Below are 21,405 nucleotides of genomic sequence, written 5' to 3' on the forward strand. Positions count from 1 at the left end.
TCTTATGATCTTACGAAGTGATTAATCCAACTTGAAAGTTTTGGTTCAAACTGTCATCACTAGTCATGGAATGGCTTTGGGGAGCCCAATCCATGACTGATAGCAGTCACTTGTCTGTTTCTCTCGGGATACTGATACTGAATTGACAGGATGCCACAGTGATGCTTTATTTTGTCTGCCTTTTGTCCCGCTTTCCAGACGTTTTCTTCTGCACACCAGCATGCTTTGGTGTGCAGGAAACCAGAAACTCTTTGGGAATCACCTTATTTGTGCAAAAAACTTATGCCTGTCGAACTGTGTTATCTTTGGCATGTTTTTGTGAATTAAACTGAAGAGATGGTAACAGAGGATATATTTATGACAAGCTGCTAGTAACAAACTGCTTAAAGATACAATTTAAAACCTGTTTTTGTGCTAAGTTTTTGTTACATATAGAGTTCAGACTGGTTCATCCCTTGAGTTTATTTTTTTGGGATTCATAGGTCAGTGGTAAGAAGACTAACAAATAAAACTTTATTCTGAAAATGGTCAGGTACAAGAATTGGACTGAAAATCTGTGAAAAAGCAATTAATATACAAAGAAAGCCTTTAGGTGCCTTTAGGTGGACTTAAGTGATACTTCAGTCCACTTTAAAAAGAAAGTCTGGTTCTTTGGAAGCTAAATACAAGCTGAGAAAGCTGAAGTGTTGCTTCATGCTTTTGCACAGTATTGTTATACCTGACAAGGACCTCAGAAAAATAATTTTACTGCCTGTGCTACCATCAGGCTTTTTAATAGCTAACTATAGACACGGCCCTACTCATACAAGCAACAGTATGCTGGGCATGGTAGTATCCTCAGAGCATTATAACACTGGGCCATGTATGGTTACATTAACTTGACTCACAGGCACTAATCTCTTCAGATGTTTTCACACATGGACTGCACAACCAAACTTTGTAACGGATAGAATAGCATATTAGCCGTGGCTATTTTGTGAGTATTTGCTATATGTGAGAAAACATGGGTCTATCGATATTCTGCAGAGTTTATATGTGAAAACAGCTTTTTGGTTTTTTTTTTAATAAGCTGTGTGCTTAAAGTCTGTTGAGTAAACTGCAAATTGCTATTTATTTCAGTGTGACATGAATCTGGTGCTCCAGTCAAGTTAAACAGATATTAAAGGAAAAAGTAACCATACTTATAGACCAAAGGTCCACTACCGCTTTAAATCATCATAGGCGGGCCTGGGATTTATGCCTGTAGGAAATGTTCGGTGCTTGGGTGGAAAGCTGAGGTGGATAAAAAGAACTAAAATTGGAGCTTGGTTGTGCTTAGGGATGAGATGAAGCATCTCTGGCCACTTTCAGGGATTAACAGTGAGTAGAGGTGCCTGTTCCCTAAACCTCTCAACCACAAACAGCAATTATACACCAAGGACCTGCTTCTCTTATGGGAAGATAGGTCAGTCAAGAAGAACTGGTACAAAATGAGGGATGGTGAGACAGTCAAAGTAGGTCATCCCAGAGGAATGACAGAGAATATGGTCTTTATTAGACCTACTAATGTTGGGTTTTACTATGTCCCACTTGTCCTTTACACAGTCTTACAAATGAGTTCATATCACTATAATAGAGTTAGTTAATTGCTGAATAATTGTATTATTGCTTTTTAATTGTTACAATCAAGACTGAAATGTGACGTTGATTAACACTTGGCTTGTATCGGATCTTTACTACTCAGTTTTTGTGGTTTTAAATGAACTGACCTACCTTTTGGATAACGTGCATGGATACACTATGTTCAGTTTAACACTAAGAGGCAGGGTGCACAGTAAATGGACAGATCAAGTTTACTTCAAATGCTATCCTATTTTCTGCTCCACAAGGATGTTATGAAGATGATGTGCTGCTGTTTGTATCCTGTCAGCCTCTTGTAAGTGTGTTTAGAGGCAGAGTTAGGTAAAGAAATAATGGTGGAGGAACTCTGGAGTAGCAAGATATCAGCTTCATTAGATGCGATTAGCATTATGGAAGCTCTCTGAAGGGGATGTCTTTGATGTTAGTGCTGCTCATCTTTTTCTTCCCCTCAACAGTGAAACCCAATCCTCTGCTGTGCTCTGGTTCTCTCCCTTCTATGCTCTTACCCCCCTCCCCACCCCTCCCCCTTTGTCTCTTCCTCAGGGTTGCTTGATTGATTAATGCTCAGATTGAATCCAGACAAGGGTATGGGTTTGAAGGGATTGTGCGTGTGTGTGTGCAGTTGTTCAGTGTCTATGTGACTTGGTCTTGCGATTTAAAAGCACCCGAGGCCAAGACAGTTTAAACAGATTATGCAGCAATCAGGGCCTGTGCTCTCTCGATCGCTATGGTCACGAGCATTATAAATTTAACCACTTGGTGCCTTGCTAGCTATAGCATTGCTTGGAGTGTCTTGGAAAGCAAAAAGGACGTGATAGTGAGAGGGATTAAGACATTCAGTTAGGTAAAATCTTTATTATTATTATTTTGTATCCTAACAATAATTTTGTGTTAATCTTTAGCCAAATTCCCATCAGTTTTAGATGCACAACAACATGCAAACTCTACACAGAGAGGCCCCAGCTAACCATAAACATGTTGTCTATATTGAACTTAATAGTTTATTATAAGCCATAGCTAGCTCTGAGTTGTGGATAGCTTTAGGTACAAGTGTCTGTTCTTAGTGTGTCTAAACTATAATTTTACTAAATAAATCTGAACATTTGAAGCAAAACTTTTTTTTTTAGTTTATAGTTACCACCTGTGTGAGACCTGATTCTGTTCTGAAAAGCTCTTTAACAGTCCTCTATGTCTCTTATTGTCCCAGGAAAGATCAGCACTTGCTGTCATCCGTAAACTGCTGGTATCTGTTGCTGAACCAGACGAGGCGTGAGAGCCGTGACCATGCCACCCTCAGTGACATCTACACCAACAATGTTATTGTCCGCCTGGCCCAGATCAGCGAGGATGTAATTCGCCTGTTCAAAAAGGTAAGACCATCAATCTCCTTCATTTTTTTCCTACTTTGTTACCAATGAAAAGATTTCAATATGCAGCCAAACCTCCGCTCTGCCTTTAAGCTTTAATTTTGCTGATTAAGTGCATTAAGTGTACATGGAGTTCGTAAGATGTCTAGGTTTTGCACGGCCTACGGAGCAGTAAAAGTAGCTTGGGGGACAAGCAGAGACTCCCTGGTCTAAGAATCTACAGCTCGTACTAGTGTGAGCAACACCTGGCTCTCTGTCAGCACATTTTAGAAATGACTGAGGCCCTATCCAAACACCAGAAGGTTGTTTTCACCTTGCAGGCTTTCCTGTAGTGAACTTAACTCTGCTTATGAGGTTTGATTCTGATGCTCTGTTTGTGTGTGTGAGTGTGTGTGTGTGTGTGTGTGTTTGTGTTTTCTGCAGAAAATCATGAATGTTTATACTAAAATAAATGAGCTTTGGTTAAATGTGAGACAGGGCAAACAAAGACAAAAGGTAATCTGTAAAAACTTTACAAATAGTTTTTCAAGTAGTAAATAAAATAGGAATTTTGTTACAGGTAATATCTCTGATATTATATGAATATTAGTTTGTTATGCTACTGTTGATGGGCTGATCAGAGTTAGAAGGGTGTGTTCTGATGAATGTGCTAATAGTCAGTGGTAATATAATTACAAAAGGTGTGGCAAGTATGAATGTACAGAGTGCAATATTTTCCTGTTGTCTTCTCTGTTCTACATCACTTTTAATTTCAAACAGAATACATTAATAATCTTCTTTTTTCGTGCCTTTTATTGAGGGAAGATTTTAAAAATGTACATTCACTATAAAGGGCTCTGTAAGCGCCACAGCTCTTACAGTGTATTGCATCACAGTTTTTACTCACTCAATGAAACCTTCCTCATCCCCCAAGCCTCTGCAGTACACGCTGCAGTCTGTCTCACCTCAGAGCCACTGATGCATACAGATGCCGTTCACCAGCTGCTGGAGCCCTCTCAGGGTGTATCCAGTTCATTACATTCAGTTCAATGATTGTTTGAGAAGAACTTATTGCTTGTGATCCAGATAAAAACAAAGCTGCAACATCAAATCCCTTCTTTATTACCAAGGCTGTGTTTATTTTCCTCTTCTGAGCGTACTTTATAATCAAGTTGAACTGTTACAGAAACATTTTCTTTTGAGATTCTTTTATAATTATAATTAGGTTAGTTTGTGACTCATGGCTTGCAAGTTTTTTCAAGCACAGTTACCATAGCAGACCAGGGTGTGGACAAAAAAAGGTTACCTTTCATATATCAATGAACGCCTCTGATCTGTGGGTGGATGTGGTTTAAGTTGAGTGTTTGTACTTCTTTTACCTATGTTGTGGGGACATTGCATATTGTGGGGTCCCAGTATGAAAATAAGCTAAAAATAAACTCCGGCAAACAAAATGTGTTAAAGTTATGTCTAGATTCAGGGTTAGAGTTAAGCAAGCAGTAATTATGCCAAGGGTAACAGTAAGTCTCCAGAAGAGAAGGGCAGGAGCAGGTCCCCATAAGACAATGAAAGTAAGTCAGTGTCTTGCTGTCTGAAGTGATGAAAATACTGTGTGTGTTTGTGTGTTTTTGCGTTCAGCTATGCTTTGTCATTGGTGCAGCAAGGTTTCATTATAGCAAAATACATCCGTTATTGATCTGACAGCAAACGATGCTTTGTTCAAATATGAAATGACTGTTGCTGAGTCATTATCTTCCATACACCAGAAAAAAATGAGTCAGCTGTTTTCACTGTTAAAAAATGTGTCTAAGAAAAGTTGTGCACATGAGGAGATACATAATCTTTTCTGCTCAAAGTCATTGCTGTATTTGACAAACCACTTGTTTTGTTCATTAGCAATCATCATCATAGCATCATGTTTGCTTATTAGTATGTTATTGTGTTGCAGTTTTTAGCTGAAATGTTCCCAGTGTTAATGGCTAAGGTGACACCTTCCAGGCAACACACAAAACAAGTGTCAAACAACACAGTATCAGAGCTTAAAGGTTCTGGGAACTGTTTTGGGTCTCGTTTGCACACCAGCTCTACTGAGGAACCTTGGGACTTCATGTACCTCTTGTTTTCCACCACTCCATTTTGACCATTCTCCATTCTGAATTTGATTTGATGGTCAGGTAACATATTTCATTTTGGCTGTTTATTCTAGAGACATTAAAACACCCATGTAGTGATCGTTCCTGTTTGAATCATGGGTTACTGAGTTTTAGCTTCCTTACTCAAAATGCCCACAAATTCTGCCGGGGTGGTGCAGTGAGTTATCTCATAGCAAGAATGTTCTTAGTTTGAAACACCTAGTTGTCTTCAGCCTTTCAATATGTTGTTGCTTGTTCTTCCTGTGGTTTGTAGCTCTGTTCCCATAGTCCAAAGACACGATTGTTCGGCATATAATGGCAGTAGGCGTGGAACTGGGCATGAGGATCTTTCTCACTGCTTCTCATGCTATTACCAGTGGTATACGCTCCAGACCCCTGTGACCCTGACTGGGTAAGGGTTAACAAAATGAATGGATTGAGAACAAAACTGGTTCTAGGCTAAGAAAATCTATGTTTTCATTCAACACCTACCCTGAATGTCAACTAAAAAAATACCTACGCAACCCGAAAAAGCATAATTTTTGAAAATAGAACTCCGGGTTTTGTGACATAAAAGGACAACAAGAGTTATTATAATGAAAAGCCAATTCAAGTAAAATTATCAGGAAGTTTAAACAGTTTTATATTTCGGGTTGTACTGATGTTTATCTGTGTCATTCTTTTTCAGACATAACACTTTCATGTCACTTTGTTAGGCTAGGAAGGTGTTGCCTCTGTTTTTGAATGTGTGAGACCATCAAACTGAGATATCCTGTTGTTGTATTCTCACCTCAGAGTCTTCATATTAAGTCTTGTTCCCCCACCACACAAACAGGTGTCAATGCATCGACTGTTATTTATTTCTCCTTCTATTAAAAGGCATGTTCTGTGGTAAAATTCAAGTTGTAAGAGTATTAAAAGCTGTAAGAAGAATTAACTGAGATATTTTACAAGCTGTTGCATTGTTGAGGACATAGAATTGATCTGAATATGCAGTATCTAACATGTAATGTAGTGTGCATTAACTGCAGGAAATTAGAATATTGCATTTCCTGCAGTTACATTTGGTCACTGTTGACTGACAACAGAGGTTGTGGGTGTCCTAGAAAGGTGGAAATGCTTATATGTTACTGTATTCTCAAAATTTGTTTGTAATAAGTACAATTACCCATTCCAAAACACTCCACTGCTTGCACATTTTGAAATATATTTGTGCAGTTGTGCCAATTCTCACTTGTATGCGGGGTTCAATGAGAAAAGACACCCTCTGCACCAGTCTTTGTAGTCATCCATCTAATATTTCTTGAGTTGTTTCTCTGTGACTCACCAAAGTCACAGCGCCAGCATAACAACTGGAGTTTGAAACATCGGGTCACTGCTGATTGCTCAGACAGTATTTGTTTTCTTAGCCCTGTTCTGTCTTCTTGCCGTTTTCAGAGCAAGGACATTGGTATCCAGATGCACGAGGAGCTTGTGAAGGTGACGAATGAACTCTACACTGTAAGTAATAGACTGTGTCTCCTGCAGATCGATCTCTCACACCTCATCTCTTCACTGAGCTCTCCCAAAGTTCTTTCTCCTCACTGTCTTCCTGATGTTTTTTCATGTTCTTCTGTATTCCTTTGAGTTAAATAGCTTTCAGTCATGGCTCGTCTCTATTCCCTTTGCTGCACCATAGTAGAAACTCTTATTAACACGTGCATGGATCTCATCTTTCGGTCTTTACTTTCTTTGTGTGTTCCTGAAAACATATTGGTTCCTTTTAGTGATCATGGAAGGGTTATAGTGACCTTGCAGCCTTTATCTTTCATTCTGTCTTCCTTATTAAAAAGAGAAAATGCCTTTCTCCCTTCAGATTTATGGATTCAGTTTTTTGCACTCCTTATTATGGGACTGCCTTTAGCCTTGGACAGGATCAATGAAACTTTTAGAGTTGTACTGAATCAAAAGAAACCAGTTTATGTTCTTATAAGCTTTGTTTATCTTTTCTTGTATTGTTAAATGGTCAATGTCAGTGTCTTCCCTGAGTGTTCATTGCACTCTGTTTACTGTATATACTTGTTTGAATATTCAAGATTAACGTGTGTGGTAGGTATGAATGAAGAAAAAGAAAATTTCATTTTTCCCCAAGGTTTACCGTTTCAGGGCTCAAATCACTAACGTATCTGGTTGATTTCAGGGTTCACATCACTGACTGCATCTGTGAAGAGCTGTGAAATAATTGCCCGCTGACACATAAGTGTGCCATTTTAATGAAATGTGTTTGCATAAATCTGACAGAGAGTAGAGGTGCTCATTAATTTTAGGGTCACCTATTCTAGCTCAGTTGCTTTGTTGTGCTTGATACCAACACTTTGTATATATGCAGCAATTCTAATGAGCAGTTTGTCTGCTGGTACAGTGCGCCTCTTATTTATTTATTTATTTTTGTCTTTGTAGAAACACTCATTTTGCTTCATTTTGGCCGTAGCCCGTTGTTTACCCCATTTTTCTCAAAAAAGCTGTTTTTTTTCCTTTTTTTTTACCCTTCACTTCTGTTCAACCACATTTTTATTTCATACCAAGCAGCTTTCTCATATCCTGCATCTGCTTCCCATATGTTTTAATTTAAAACAGGTTAATGGTGAAATGTCATATTGATGGATGCTTTGTGATATGAATTGTAACTATAGTTTGAAAATTTTATCCTCAAAAGGTCCAATATTATTAATATTTCATTTCAGCTATGAAATGTCAACTCTAGAGAACTTTGATTGTCAGAAATCAGTTCAGTATAATAAGAGCTCGACATTAATGAAAACAGCATGTCTACAAAGCCTGGGTGTCACGCATGCCGCATTGCTGTAACAATAAAAGACATGGGCTATATCATTTTACATATATTATGATTAATGTTTCTAATTAACTGCAGTGTATTGGCAGATTTATCATAACTTTCCTCCGCAATATTTCTCCAACCATTTGCAGTTGTACTGTCTTCACTGTACAGTCATTAGCAATAGCTTACGAACTGCTTTGCTTATGGCAGGATTTTCTGCAAGAGACCATGTTGATAGATTAACGTATGTCTGGGATAGCAACAAATGGTACTGGTGCTGCACTGTTAGTCTAATTTGAGCGCTTATTGAGGGATTCATAGTCCACCAAACTGGACAAGCACCAAGTAACTTCAGCTTCTTCTGCACCCTGAGGTGAAACAGAAGAGATGGCAGAGCTGCCTTAAATGACTTATTCATATGTGCAGTGTGATGAAAGTCAAAACCCCAAAGGCAGTGCTGGCGACCATCATTATTTAAGCTATCTGTAGATTTGGACACAGCACACAGTGTTCGGGTTCGCATGTGAGGTAATGACAAGTTCATATGTATAAATTACATGCATGCAAATTTCAGAAGGACTGTGTTGTTGGTCAAATGTTTTAAAAAACAGACCAAAACTACTATTTTCTGCACAAGTGGTCATCTGTGTCTGAATAAATAAAATGATTCTCCCTTTTCAAAAGCAATTGCCTCCCAGACATTTACAGTTTGGTTCGAAGTGTCAGTGCACTTCAGGTTCACTGTGGCAGATGTTTTACTATGTATTTGTTTTACCCACTCACTCTTTCTGGCTCCATAATAAGACTCAGATGATCCGTCTTCTCATGCTGCACTTGGCCTCAGCTACAGTCTGGCTGAAAGCTAAGAACTCAGATGCTGACGTATAGCCTCATTCTTTCTACATACGAGAGAGAGGTTGTGGGAGTTGTGTGAAATTTCACAGCTTAGGTGGTAAATAAATGAAATGCTGGAGCAACACAAATATGTCTCAAAAGTCATACTTTGGCACATTTTTTTGAGCAGAATAATAATAATTTTCTCAAAGGCTGTTCTCTCTTTCTGCTATAGGTCAAGTTTTCTTTTAATTACATTGTTTTTTTTCTCATTCTCTGCTTATTAGGCATTATCCTGTTATTATTGTTTGTAATAAGTCGAGCTATAAGCTCCCCATTTTAAAACCTTTAATTTAAATATTTTTAGCTTTGTGAATCCCACTAAGAAGTCAAAAACACTGCTTTATCATCGAATTTACTGTAAATGGGATCATAGTTTAAAAATCGCTGAAATTAATTTATGAGGCTAGTGACTAAGTACAGAAACTCAACAGGAAAATGTTTGTTGGCGGTATAAATCTTTTTTATTTTGGTATTACCTTTGATAGGTCAACTACTCGTTATCGCAATTATCTAATCAGCCAATCGCATGGCAGCAACTCCGCGCATGTAGACATGTAGACATGTGTACATGTAGACGTGGTTGAGACGACCTGCTGAAGTTCAAACTGACCATCAGAATGGGGAAGAAAGGTGATTTAAATTCCTTTGAACGTGTCATGGTTGTTGGTGCCAGATGGTTTTTCCCATGCAGCCAACTCTAAGGTTTACAAGTTTTAAAGAGAATTTGTTGACGCCAAAGGAGAATGGTTAGAGTGCTTTGAGATAAAAGGAAGACAACAGTAACAGTTTACACACTTTGGGCCCAACTGAGCATTGTTTAAATGGCAAAGACAACCTGAGTATTAATGCGGTGTCCATCCCTTTATGGCTACAGTGTACTGATCTTCTGATAAATGTTTCCATGTCACAAAGCTCAAATCATCTAGTTTCTTGAACATGGCAAAGAGTTCACTGTACTCAAAAGGCTTCGACGGTCACATGATTTCAATTAACAGAGCACCCTTGAGAGGTGGTAGAACAGGAGATTCTCATCATGGACGTGCTAGCCATTAAAAAAAGATTCAGATTAAAGTCATTTTCTTACTGGCTTCACTTTTTGGACTTGAAGCCCATGACCATCATTGTATACAGTCTATGTTTTCATTCTGCTTTGCCACCATTTATTTAAAAGAACAATTTTATTTCAGAGCTGAAAAGTGGTGTGTTAGAAATGGTTTCTCCTTATCACCACAACCTGTAGCAAACACTTTCAAGGCAGTTTAAAGGTTACAAGACTGACAGACCAGTCTCTTTCCCATCTTGATGATCCACAGGCAGCAGTATTTTGTTCTATTTTAGACTAGACCTTTGTTACTTCATTGTTCAAAATAGCTAAATCAATAGCGTTGCTACATGGTGGTTACCTCGTGGTATTTTCCAACACTTTTGCTGGTTGCCAACAAAACAAATTTTGCTAAAACAAAACTGTGAAATCCCATTTGGATCTCTGGCAGCTTGTTGAGAGGTAAGGGGAGGAGAGGTATGACTGTGGGCTGAAGCTGTTGTTCAAAATATTGTTTTTCAAATATAGTGCGATGCTGAAATGGGAGCAAGAAAAAGCACTCGAAGATCCTGTTGTCTGCAATTTGTCATTAAAACAAACCCTAAAATAAAAAATGTTGAAAAGGGCCTGATTGTCCTAAAGAGTCGTGCACTTCCTGATATTGCTTTCAGCAGCTCGGCCCTGTGAAATCTACTTTTGTTTGCTTGTACCTGTGTTAATTTCCTGGTATACGAGCTTAATATCCCCAAGGGGATAAATAGAGCTATAGTGTATCTTATCTTTCTGATCCTTGTGCCTGATGTCTGCTCCTTAGTTTCACACAGTTATTCTGTTGCTGACAATATAACAACAGTGGTTCTGAGGTTCTGTCACAGGTGATGGTTTGGATCTAGTTTTCATTCCTCTATTTATAAGAAAGTATGCTTGCCCATTCTATGTTTTAACATATAGACATAGGGAAAAACCAAGTCATTAAATTAGATAACAACTACAGATGAATAACAGCAGAAGACATATTGCACTGTGCCATTATGTATTTGACAAAACCTATGTTAAAATGCAGCTGAAGCAGTGTCTTCAAAGACACACTGCACATCCCATAATGAACCACCTCATTTTTTCAGTCTTTCACATCATTGTGGATGTTAATATTTGGGCATTACAGAGGTTTGCCTTGCATTCATTATGAAAAACTCCAGTCATCCTCTGACTGTGTCTTTCACCAGCTCAGAGACTCTGAGGTTCTGAAGCTAAGTAGCCCTAGGTTGTTGTCAGACGACTCAACAATGCACACACCTCCTGTAGGCACAGCTGAAGCTTGGTCTTCCTGCAAATGACTCTGCGTTTTTGGCTGCGGGTCTTGTAGTCAGATGCTTCAAAGTAAATTTGAAATGCAGCACATGTTCAGAAAATAGTTTTGGCAGCATGTGAAAGAACGGAGTGTTAACCTAATTTCTGTTGTCTGTGAGTATCTAAATTAACACCTAGCTGTGACACTCCAAAAATAGTGTAGGATTATTTTTTCTTAGGTGTTTGCCTTACAGCTCTTCACCACTCGGTGCTATTTAAAGAAATTATTAAATAATATTACCTTAAGCAACTTCTGTGGTAAAATGGTGCCTACACATTAATGCATTAATATAAGCAATATGGTGGTGGTGGAGCAGTGCTTAGTACTGCCACTGCAGGAAGTTGACAGAACAAAGTGGAGTTTGTCTTCTTCCTGTGCCTGTGTGGGTCTCTCTTTGTGCTAGGGATGTTGCAGATTTCTGCAAAATGACTTACTTTTTCATGCTTGAGCTCATAATATTTAATAACTATTAGTAATAATCTTACTTAAACGACAAAATAAATGTTGAAACACACCTATAGCAAACACAATACTCAAAAACCAGTCTTCTCAATACATCCGTCGACGTGTGAGTGTGTCAGTGCTAGACTCAGGCATAGAAAAAACAGCAATTGTGTTTGTTAAGACTTGTAGTAAGAAAGGACTTTGCTCAATTAGCATAGAAATGCACTATATAAGTTTACAAGTTTACATTTTCAATTTTCCAATGGACAGACTGCTCTCTAGTCACATTAGTATCATTTGAGGTCAGTGAAAGATTTTAGTTGTAAGTGACCCAACAGCAAACATGTGCTTTTGATGTGCAGTTCTCACGCAGAAAAGAAGAACCCCACTGTTTAAGCACAGCATCGAGCTGCTTGATTGCAGGAAACAAATAAATAACTGTTTATGCTGACTGTTTCACATCCTGTGGTGTTCATAGGAAATCATTAATGGGTGAAATGTTTGAAGCTGCAATTGGCATATGGATGTTTCATTAAGAGAATTAGGAATGGGCCTCCGAGAGACTCTCAGCAAGCATCTGTGATGAGTTAAGAGGGACAAGCGGTGCTCCTGCGTTGTCTAATGAGGGTTTTCTGCCACTGCAGTCGTATCCCCATCATGCTGAACAAGGGGAGAGGGGTGTAAAAGTTTAAGTGTCTAAGTAGAGATCAAAGTGAAGAGGTACACTAATTCCAGGGAAGACAGAATAAAATGTCATTCTGCTTCTCCAAAGAGTTGAAAATGTAGAAGGATGAGGTAATGAGGAATTACTGTAGGAAACAGGCCAGGAAAGCTACAGCGAGGAGGGGAGGAGGGGAAGAGGGGGCAAGTTGGAGATTTGACAGCCAAGTCTAAACCACAGACAACTTTGGGGCTCTGGATCCACTTAAAATATTCCACATGTAGTAACATCTGTGTTACTTCTGTACTGATGACCCAAACTGATCCTCCTGGCCACCACGAAAAGGCTCAAGTCAGACCAGATTTTGTAAAGAGACAGTGAAGATTTTCTTTACTGACTCCCCCAAACTGTGCGTTGAAGTAAGGTGCTGAACCCCAAGTTTGCCCTGATTCATCCGTGTGAGTGTGAAAATTCGGTAAAAGTACTTAGGCACAGATGGAGCAGAAAGTACTATATAAATACCAGTCCATTTACCACGTGATTAAAAATACAGATGAATACATACTATTACTACTCACGCTGTATTATTTTATCTAGGGTGTTAATTAACATTTTAATACTATATCATTAATTAATGTTAAATGGTAAATAGCTCATACTGAGAGTTATTTGCTCTGTTTAATAACATGGCACCAGTAGCCAGCACTGTTGCCTCTCAGCAACAAGGTCCAGAGTTTGAATCCACTGGACAGCTCAGCATGTTCTCCCTGTGCTTCTGTCTGAGTACCCCAGCACCCTCCCACAGTCCAAAGACAGGTTAGGTTTAATTAGCAACTTGAAATTGGCCATAAGTGTAAATGTGCGTGTGGATGTTTGTCATTCTCTTTCTGTTAACCCTGCGATAGATCAGTTAGCCGTCCACAGTGTACCCGCCCTTCACTGATAAGATTTATTGATCTCACAAGGGAAATTACTGTGTTACAGGAACATGATAAAGAATAAAAATAGTACAGAATACAATTTAAAAAAAAAAAAAAAAAGCATTGTTAATGTAAAAGTGCCACAAGCACATGGTGAAGGTCTTATACTGTGAATGCAAAAAACAAAGAAAATAAACAGCAAAAATGAGGTTCAAGAAGAGTAAAAAGTAATATTGAGAGTGGTGCAGATCTCAGTAATAAATAATGTTTACACTGTGAATTTAAAAAACAGCTGCAAGAGGAAAATACAGGGTACTCTGGAACATAAAACCAAAGTATCGTCAGGTATTCGTTACCCACAAACCTCTGTAAGTTTAGCTCGTAACTAATACTGTAAAAGGCTGTGATGTTCAGCCACATAAAATCATCTGTTATACTCTTCTTGCAGGTGATGAAAACATATCACATGTACCACACTGAGAGCATCAGTGCAGAGAGCAAGCTGAAAGACGCTGAGAAGCAGGAAGAGAAGCAGTTCAGCAAGTCGGGAGATCTCAACGTCAACCTCCTCCGGCATGAAGACCGCCAGCCGAGACGCAGCTCCGTCAGGAAAATCGAGAAGATGAAGGAGAAGGTATATATATATATATATATATATATATATATATATATATATATATATATATATATATATATATATATATATATATATATATATATATATATATATATATATATATATGTTTACATAAATTCAGATCTGTTTGTGCTGTTAAATCCTGAATCATCAGTTTTACATTTAGGTTAGAAAAAACCTTTAAGCAGTTAATGGTAAGCCAGCTTTCTTTGTCAGGTGTACTTGGAAATATCGAGAGATGAGTAGACCAGCAGCTAGACAGAAAGTCTCAGGAGCATACTGTAGGTCTGCAGCCAGATGAGTACTTTCGGCCAATAACCCCACTCCCTTTCCATCTTATTCAGATTTCTAGCTTGTGAAAAGTCTTCTCCTGCCAGCGGTGTTGGGCTCTCCAGAGCATGCTGAACTTTAGATACCCCTATGCATTTTTTATTCTGCATCTTGGTCTTAGATTTCTTCATGCAAATGAAATTTCCATCATCTCTCAGGTGCAGAAAATCAAAAGGCTGTCAGTACGGCAGTGTTTCTCCATCCTCAGGCTGGTATCCTCAGAGATGCTGCTTAGCTTGGAAAATGCATTTCAAACAGCAGCAGTGGTTTTCTGGGTTGAGCCTGAATCACTGGTTTACTGGTGTGAGACAAGTTTTTGCAGCATTTTCGGCATAATGTAACAGAAAAAACACAAAACACTGTTTTCAGAACATTATGTCACTGTGTCATTTCTTTTCCTCCTATTTAAGTGCTGAGTGCAACTGCAGGTATTTATTTAAATTTTCACTGGAATACAGGCCGACAGAAAGGCAACCATGTCGGCTAAATTTGAAAACACCTGTTTGGTTTGTTTGATGTATACATGGTAAACAGGTAGAAGCAACACGTGTATTTGTGGCTATCAGTTATATAAACGAATATTCATACCTAACATCTTAAAACGTCTGTTTTTATAGAGAAATGGTTTAATAATATCATAACTGGTGCTTTTTTGAGGTAGAAATGAGTAGTTTTGTTCCCTTTACATAGACAAGCTAGTATTTTTTCGCAATAATAGCAATAAACTGTATATTAGAGATTTTATAAGATTTATAAAATTTATGCAATCATTGTAGCATCACCCTTTAGTTTTTTGTTTAGTTTTTTGTGAAGCCTTTGCCTTAGTCTTATATAGCCATACCTTTTTTTTGTGGTGGCCAGAAAATGTTTGGAGTGTAAAGCTATTAGTTAATGCTAGCATGCTTGGTTAGCAATATGTATCCATAGACTTAAAACCATTACAAAAGGTGAATTTCAAAAAAAGAAATCTATAATTTTGTATCAGGATGTAAATATGATTGTTTGTATCATAAATGTTGTTATTTTAACATTAGTCTGTGCAGAGGGACTCACTTTTGTAACAACCCCTAAAGGTCCATTTAAGCTACTTTCACATTGGCCTAAATTTCCAGCCCCGGGTTTTTGCTGTTTTTCGGTCTTGATGCAGAGCTAAGCAAACTGGCTGCAGCACACAGCCATAATAACTAGGTGTGAGCCTGGCTGTGCCACTTAATACATGTTATTATTATTAGCTTCTCTAGAGCCTGTTTCTCCAAACTTTCTCTTCCATCTCTACCTGTCTCATGATCCTCCCTACAGCACTGATGTGTTTTTTCCCCTTTGTCTGCTCTCTCCTCTTATCTCCCCAGAGGCAGGCCAAATATTCAGAGAATAAGCTGAAATGCACAAAAGCTCGGAATGACTATTTGTTGAACCTGGCAGCAACAAATGCTGTGGTTGCAAAATATTACATCCATGACGTCTCTGATATGATTGATGTAAGTATGCACTAAGCACATGTGTTTGTTTACCTCTGTCAGCTGGGATTTCTGATGTCGATTTAACACCGTAGCACTGTCACTTTTCTCTCCATCTGTTCGCGTGTCTCATTCGCTCTTAGCTTGTAAGCTGCTTGTTTTCAAGCTGCTCTGTTGGCCCGAGTAAAGTCTACTTAGCACCTTTTTGGGGGGGGAAGGGGGGGATTATTAATAACAAACCTAACACTGATATGCTACTGACTAACTGTTGACATTAAATCTAGTTTAGCAATGTTCTGTACTTCAGCACAGAAGGACATTTTTGACTGATGATTTCAATGGGCTCCATCAGTGTTGACAGAATTATTTCTGCTCAGTCTGCTTGCTCTCCTCTTCCTCAGTCTTTTTGTGGTTCATTTGTTTTTGTTGATGCTGCTTTTGGGAGCTTTGCTGGGACAAGCACAGCATGTCCTTGTAACTGTCTGCCTCTAACTGTCACCCAGGAAAAAAAACATGGCCCAGGACAAAAACACATACACACAGAGGCACATTTTCTTCTGGTGTCTGTGGGCTTTTCTTTCATGAATCATAATGTAGAACACAGGCTTTCTGAAGCTTAAGCAGCTGCACTTTACTTATTACAAATGAAAACTCAATTTTCACTGATAAAAAACCCCATCTCTCCTCATCTGCAGTATGCGAAATGTGATTTCTGTGGTTGTTTTTGACAATTCAAGCTAAAAGTTATTCACATTGTTAATCAAAAGCCTTGCTGGACAGTCTCACTATCTTTATTTAAAAGGATGACTTTGTTTAACAAACCACTGTTGGTCGGAAGTCAGTGAAAGTCAGCTGGTGAAAGCAGAGGCTCTGTTTATGCAGGCATGAATACAATTAATGTGGCTGGCACAAGCCTCTCAACCTCGGGTGACCTGCTACCCATTATGGCTCAGAAAGCAGATGAAGAAGCTTTTAATCACCATTTTTGACCAACAACATTTGAAATATATGAAAAATAAATATATAATATATAAATTCTAAATCTGAAGGTCACATTGTGTTTTCCTCGTGTCTCTGAGCTCCTGGCCTGTTTGTTACATTTTTGCCCGAGGCCAGCTCACCATACGGAGCTACATTAGCCACGGTGATGGATGCACATTTTCCTGGACGGTTGTGATAAGACATGATTTCAGTGGCATTTCTGTAATATTACACACATGACTTGTGGCTTAACCTTTGTTGGGCTATATGCAGCTCAATGGTGGTACTTTGGCATGCTGGGAACCCGATTTGTGGCTGTGGCTGCCTTTTTGCTGGGCAGCTCTTGCGTACTCAGTGTCTAGAAAATGAAAAGTCCATGTCATCCTTAATCCTGCTGGGCTAAAAGGAGTGGGATCATGAGCTCCACTGGTTTGTCTGCTGCAATCAAGTGAGAGGAAAAAAGGCTTAGTTTGTCATATGAGAGTCACAGCGCACCACATAAGAAACTTTGTACTCTTCCTATGATTATAGTGCGGTGCAACTGGGAGTTAATAGTACTTGTAGCATTTTATTTAGATTTTATATGAATGTAAGGATATGAGTGAATGTGTTCTCACTCTGTTTGCTTAGTTAAAAAGAAGCTAATTCACTCCCTCGAGTGTTTGGTCTACTGAGCCAGTTTGACTGAGTGGTGCAATGAAGCGCACAAACTGAAGAGACTACTTCCTCAGTACTAAAGAGTGCTAAAGAGCGTCTACTTAGTGATTTACAGAGCTGTCAGTTGCCTCAAGCTCCCTCTAAACCTCTGCTCTACTATTCTCTTCTTAATTAGGTTACTTCTTACAGCTCTGTGTGATAAGGCTCTTTAATTATCCCTGATGTCCTACTGTGCTAGCTGCTTTAATTCTATAAACTGTACTTCTTTTTTTTTTATTGTATCAGGTTATAATTTGGAATTTAGTCCATTAAATAAATAACTGAAAAAATACTGAATATAATTAGACTTGAATGTTTCACTTTTACATTCTTATTCTTTCACATATATTGGCGTATTAATTTATAGCACAATTAAATAGTATATCATGGTCAGTATATCATGGCATTGCTGTTGCCTGTGATTGTTAGCAGACTTTTAACTACATCCAAGTTCAGACGGGAACTTTTCACTTAGCATTACTGTGAAAACTCAGTTATAGTTACAGACCACATGCAGTGGTTCCTTTTTTCCACTAATTTTTTGTTTTTACCATTTTGCTAACAACTACAGTTTATTTCTAAGTTGTTAATCTAGTATTGTGTCTCTGCAGTGCTGTGACTTGGGCTACCATGCTAGCTTGGCACGCACCCTCAGGACCTATTTGTCTGCGGAGTACAACTTGGAGACATCACGCCACGAGGGACTGGACATCCTGGAGAATGCAGTGGACAACTTGGACTCCCGCAGTGACAAGCACAAGATCATGGATATGCATAACCAGGTGTTCTGTCCTCCAATGCGCTTTGAATACCTGCCACACATGGGAGATGAGGTGAGATGCTAGAAAATATTGCAGTTTAATTATTATTTTTTTTATTCCTTTCTAACCTGTTTTTCTCCACCCTCAGGTGTGCCAAGTGAGCGCCCAGCAGCCGGTTCAGACCGAACTTCTGATGCGCTACCATCAACTGCAGTCTCGCTTAGCAACACTAAAAATTGAAAATGAGGAGGTGAGGGCCTATGAGCTGTGTCTGTCCAGCACCAGTAGCCCTCTCCTCCCCCTCTTAAACAAAAAGCCCTCTCTCATTTTCCCCAAGGCCATCATACCATCGGAGCAGGATGGCCACATCACCATCTGTTCTCATTGCAATTACTCTCCGATGACCCCTCTCTCTGCAGGGGCTGGGAATATATTTAGATTGCCACACTGCCAATGTTGTGTTTTCTATGAAGTTATATATGATGAAAAGATGAAAAGAGACCTTTCTCATTAAGAAACGCCGACAGAAAGGTGGAAATGGAAGCGATAATAACCAGGGACTGTTTAAATTGCAAGCGCCAACAGCTCTGTTTCTTCCCTGTCTCCCAGTGAATTGTGTTCTGGAAGATAATGAATGCCATTAGGGGAAATGGGCTTTATCAATCTCAATCCTAAACAAAAAGCCTCTCTCAATAATTTCATGAACAGTTTGTATCTGTGCCAGACACTCCTCATTTTTCTGACTAGGCCTGATGTATGCTTGACCTGTAGCCTGCTCTCAACTCATATTCTGATGCAAAACAAAATACATGGGCAGCACAGGTTACGATGTAATGCTTTATGGGTGACCCTGCTATCTCTCCAGGTGAGGAAGACTTTGGATGCCACCATGCAAACACTGCAGGACATGCTGACAGTGGAGGACTTTGACGTGTCAGATGCCTTTCAACACAGCCGTTCCACTGAATCCATCAAATCTGTGGCCTCTGAGACGTACATGAGCAAGCTCAATATAGCCAAGAGGAGAGCGAATCAGCAGGAGACAGAAATGTTCTACTTTTCAGTGAGTTCATCTCTCGGTCCAAAGTCATGGCCTCTGAGCACCTTTTCAAAATAAAGCCATCAGTTATCAGCTGAGCAGAGGAAAAAGCATTTAAGCTGATTTCAATGGCACTGAAATGTTTCTTCACATCTCCATCTAGAAATTCAAAGAGTACCTGAATGGTAGTAACCTCATCATTAAGCTGCAGGCCAAGCATGACTTGCTGAAGCAGACACTGGGGGAAGGTAAGAATCCCTTTCTCTTGATTTCTCTTTGGCGTCTGGTAATGGCATGTGCATGAACTAGTGTTTTGTTGAGTAATGACCCACAGAAAACTGAGAAAACTGTTGATTTCGGGGTTATAGTGGTGCAGCTATCAGGAAGCGAGGTATCAGAGTCCACAAAGACACCAGACACTTTTTTTAAAGATAGCAGAGGGAGTAAGAGCTGATATTCAGATAGAAAAGTACCACCCGAAAGAGCAGACCATATCCACTTTGAGGTATTCATTCCACCTTCTATTTATCTCCAGTGGTTAAAATATTATCCGGTTAGTCTCTGTATGGTGTAGCCGCAGGGGGGGGGGGTTCTATTTCCAGGCTGCAAGAGAGAGGTTTTCTTGGCTCCCCCTCTTCCCCAAGGGTCCCCTTGTCACCTCGGCTGTGAACAGTTTATGCCCAATCAATCAGCAGGACCAAACTGAGGCCCATATCTGCAGCTGCTCCTGCACCAGGGGTTCAACTAATAGGAAAGGACACAAGGTGCAGCCAGCTGAGGCCTTGAGTCGTCCATGCATAGATTTTCACACTTATATTCAGGTTATATTCATTATTTAAGCATTTATTATATTTTCAGGACCTGAGATTGTTCCTGTGATTACATTCAAGTCATGTGGCAAGCAATCATCTGCACACTCTTATACCCATAAACAATCACATTATCATTCAATGTCCGTGGTGTCGCAGCTGAGAGAATGTATGAGCAGAGCATATGGCGCCTCCAGGTACCACCCATGTTTAATTATTCAGGTGATCAATCAGGGCCGAGTCGTGCTCATTAGCTCGTTGCTTCACACCCAAGACTTGCGCGTTTGTGTATGTTTGTGTATGTTTGTGTACGCGCGCTTGCGTGGGAGCATGACAGAGGGGAACGAGATGAGACCGGTGAGTGCCACATGGCGTTTACATCTTGCTGCATGTATTAATAAAAACATAATGTCAAGTGTTGGCACTAGACAAGATTGGGCTGGGACATCTGCCAGCACTTCTTTTCCAGATAAAGACTCACCAATTTCCTTATTCTGTAAAATATGATTTGTTCTTGTCACTTTTTTTTATTTTTTAGAATAGATATGTCACAGAGGAATCAAAAATCAATTTGGAGTTTCTCGCTCATGCTTGAGTGAGGAATGCTTGCTCTGTAATTCCAAGGTTGCTCAAAGGTAGCGAGGTCTATCACTCAGTGGAATGATTTCATACCGGACTAACTGTTGGTTCCTCACTTTAATGCTCCAAAGACCTGCTAGCAATGAGTTAGCCTTCACTCTTTCTTCCTTTGTTAGTCAGAGTAAATATAGAATAAATAAATAATGCTCTCATTGATGCCATTGTTATCCTTCTCTTTTTAAATAATTCTTTACATGATATCTCCTGTTCTTAGGTTTATCAGAATGCAAGGATAAGCATACGCATGTGTGGTTAAAAACCTATAACAAAAGGCTCAGTGAGCCAGCAAAGACATTGTTCAGTCTCAATACTGAAGGACCCCTCCCTACCCACCATACAAACACTGCAGCTGTCACCCTCATTTCTCTGCTCTGTAACCCTTTAGGGCCCTCTGGCTCCCCTGAGGCTTTAGCTACGACTGCTCAGGAGCTTTTTCAGTGAATGGTGTTAGCACCATTTTATTCACCCAGCCCTCAATGGCGATGTTGTTTGTCATGAATCCCTTTAGTGAGGCTGGACACTGACTGGAGTCTGTATAATGTGTACCAGAAAGAAACCAGTATATAACATCTCCCTCGTGTGTGCGTGTGTGCGTGTGTGTGTGTGTGTCTTTTTCCTTCGCAGGGGAAAGAGCTGAGTGCGGAACAACAAGGTAAGCTTGCACTTGAAGCGAGCTGCTTCTAATCCCTGACTCTCTGCCACAAAACACCTGCTTATTCCACTCATTTCAGAATTCAAGATATTTAATTCATCTTTAGAAAAGAAAGGAAAAGAAAATGTTTTTAAAGAATTCCTACCGGAAAAATAAATGACGTGTTTGCGTGT

The 21,405-nt window shown here is 39.4% G+C and overlaps 1 protein-coding gene across 3 annotated transcripts in view; it reads left to right on the plus strand.

The window, feature by feature from the left end:
- The window catches only part of srgap3 (SLIT-ROBO Rho GTPase activating protein 3), a 57,940-nt gene that overhangs the window by 23,878 nt on the left and 12,657 nt on the right, over positions 1-21,405 (plus strand). For all 3 annotated transcript variants that reach the window (XM_040028696.1, XM_040028697.1, XM_040028698.1), the window contains exons 3-11: positions 2,828-2,990; positions 6,536-6,598; positions 13,680-13,865; positions 15,548-15,676; positions 17,944-18,165; positions 18,242-18,343; positions 18,959-19,156; positions 19,296-19,380; positions 21,205-21,232. In XM_040028696.1, coding sequence (XP_039884630.1) covers positions 2,828-2,990; positions 6,536-6,598; positions 13,680-13,865; positions 15,548-15,676; positions 17,944-18,165; positions 18,242-18,343; positions 18,959-19,156; positions 19,296-19,380; positions 21,205-21,232 — 1,176 coding nt within the window. The remainder of the gene's footprint in view (positions 1-2,827; positions 2,991-6,535; positions 6,599-13,679; positions 13,866-15,547; positions 15,677-17,943; positions 18,166-18,241; positions 18,344-18,958; positions 19,157-19,295; positions 19,381-21,204; positions 21,233-21,405) is intronic.

Source organism: Simochromis diagramma, unplaced genomic scaffold (assembly GCF_900408965.1).
Source record: "Simochromis diagramma unplaced genomic scaffold, fSimDia1.1 OVJJ01000483.1, whole genome shotgun sequence".
NCBI lineage: Eukaryota > Metazoa > Chordata > Actinopteri > Cichliformes > Cichlidae > Simochromis > Simochromis diagramma.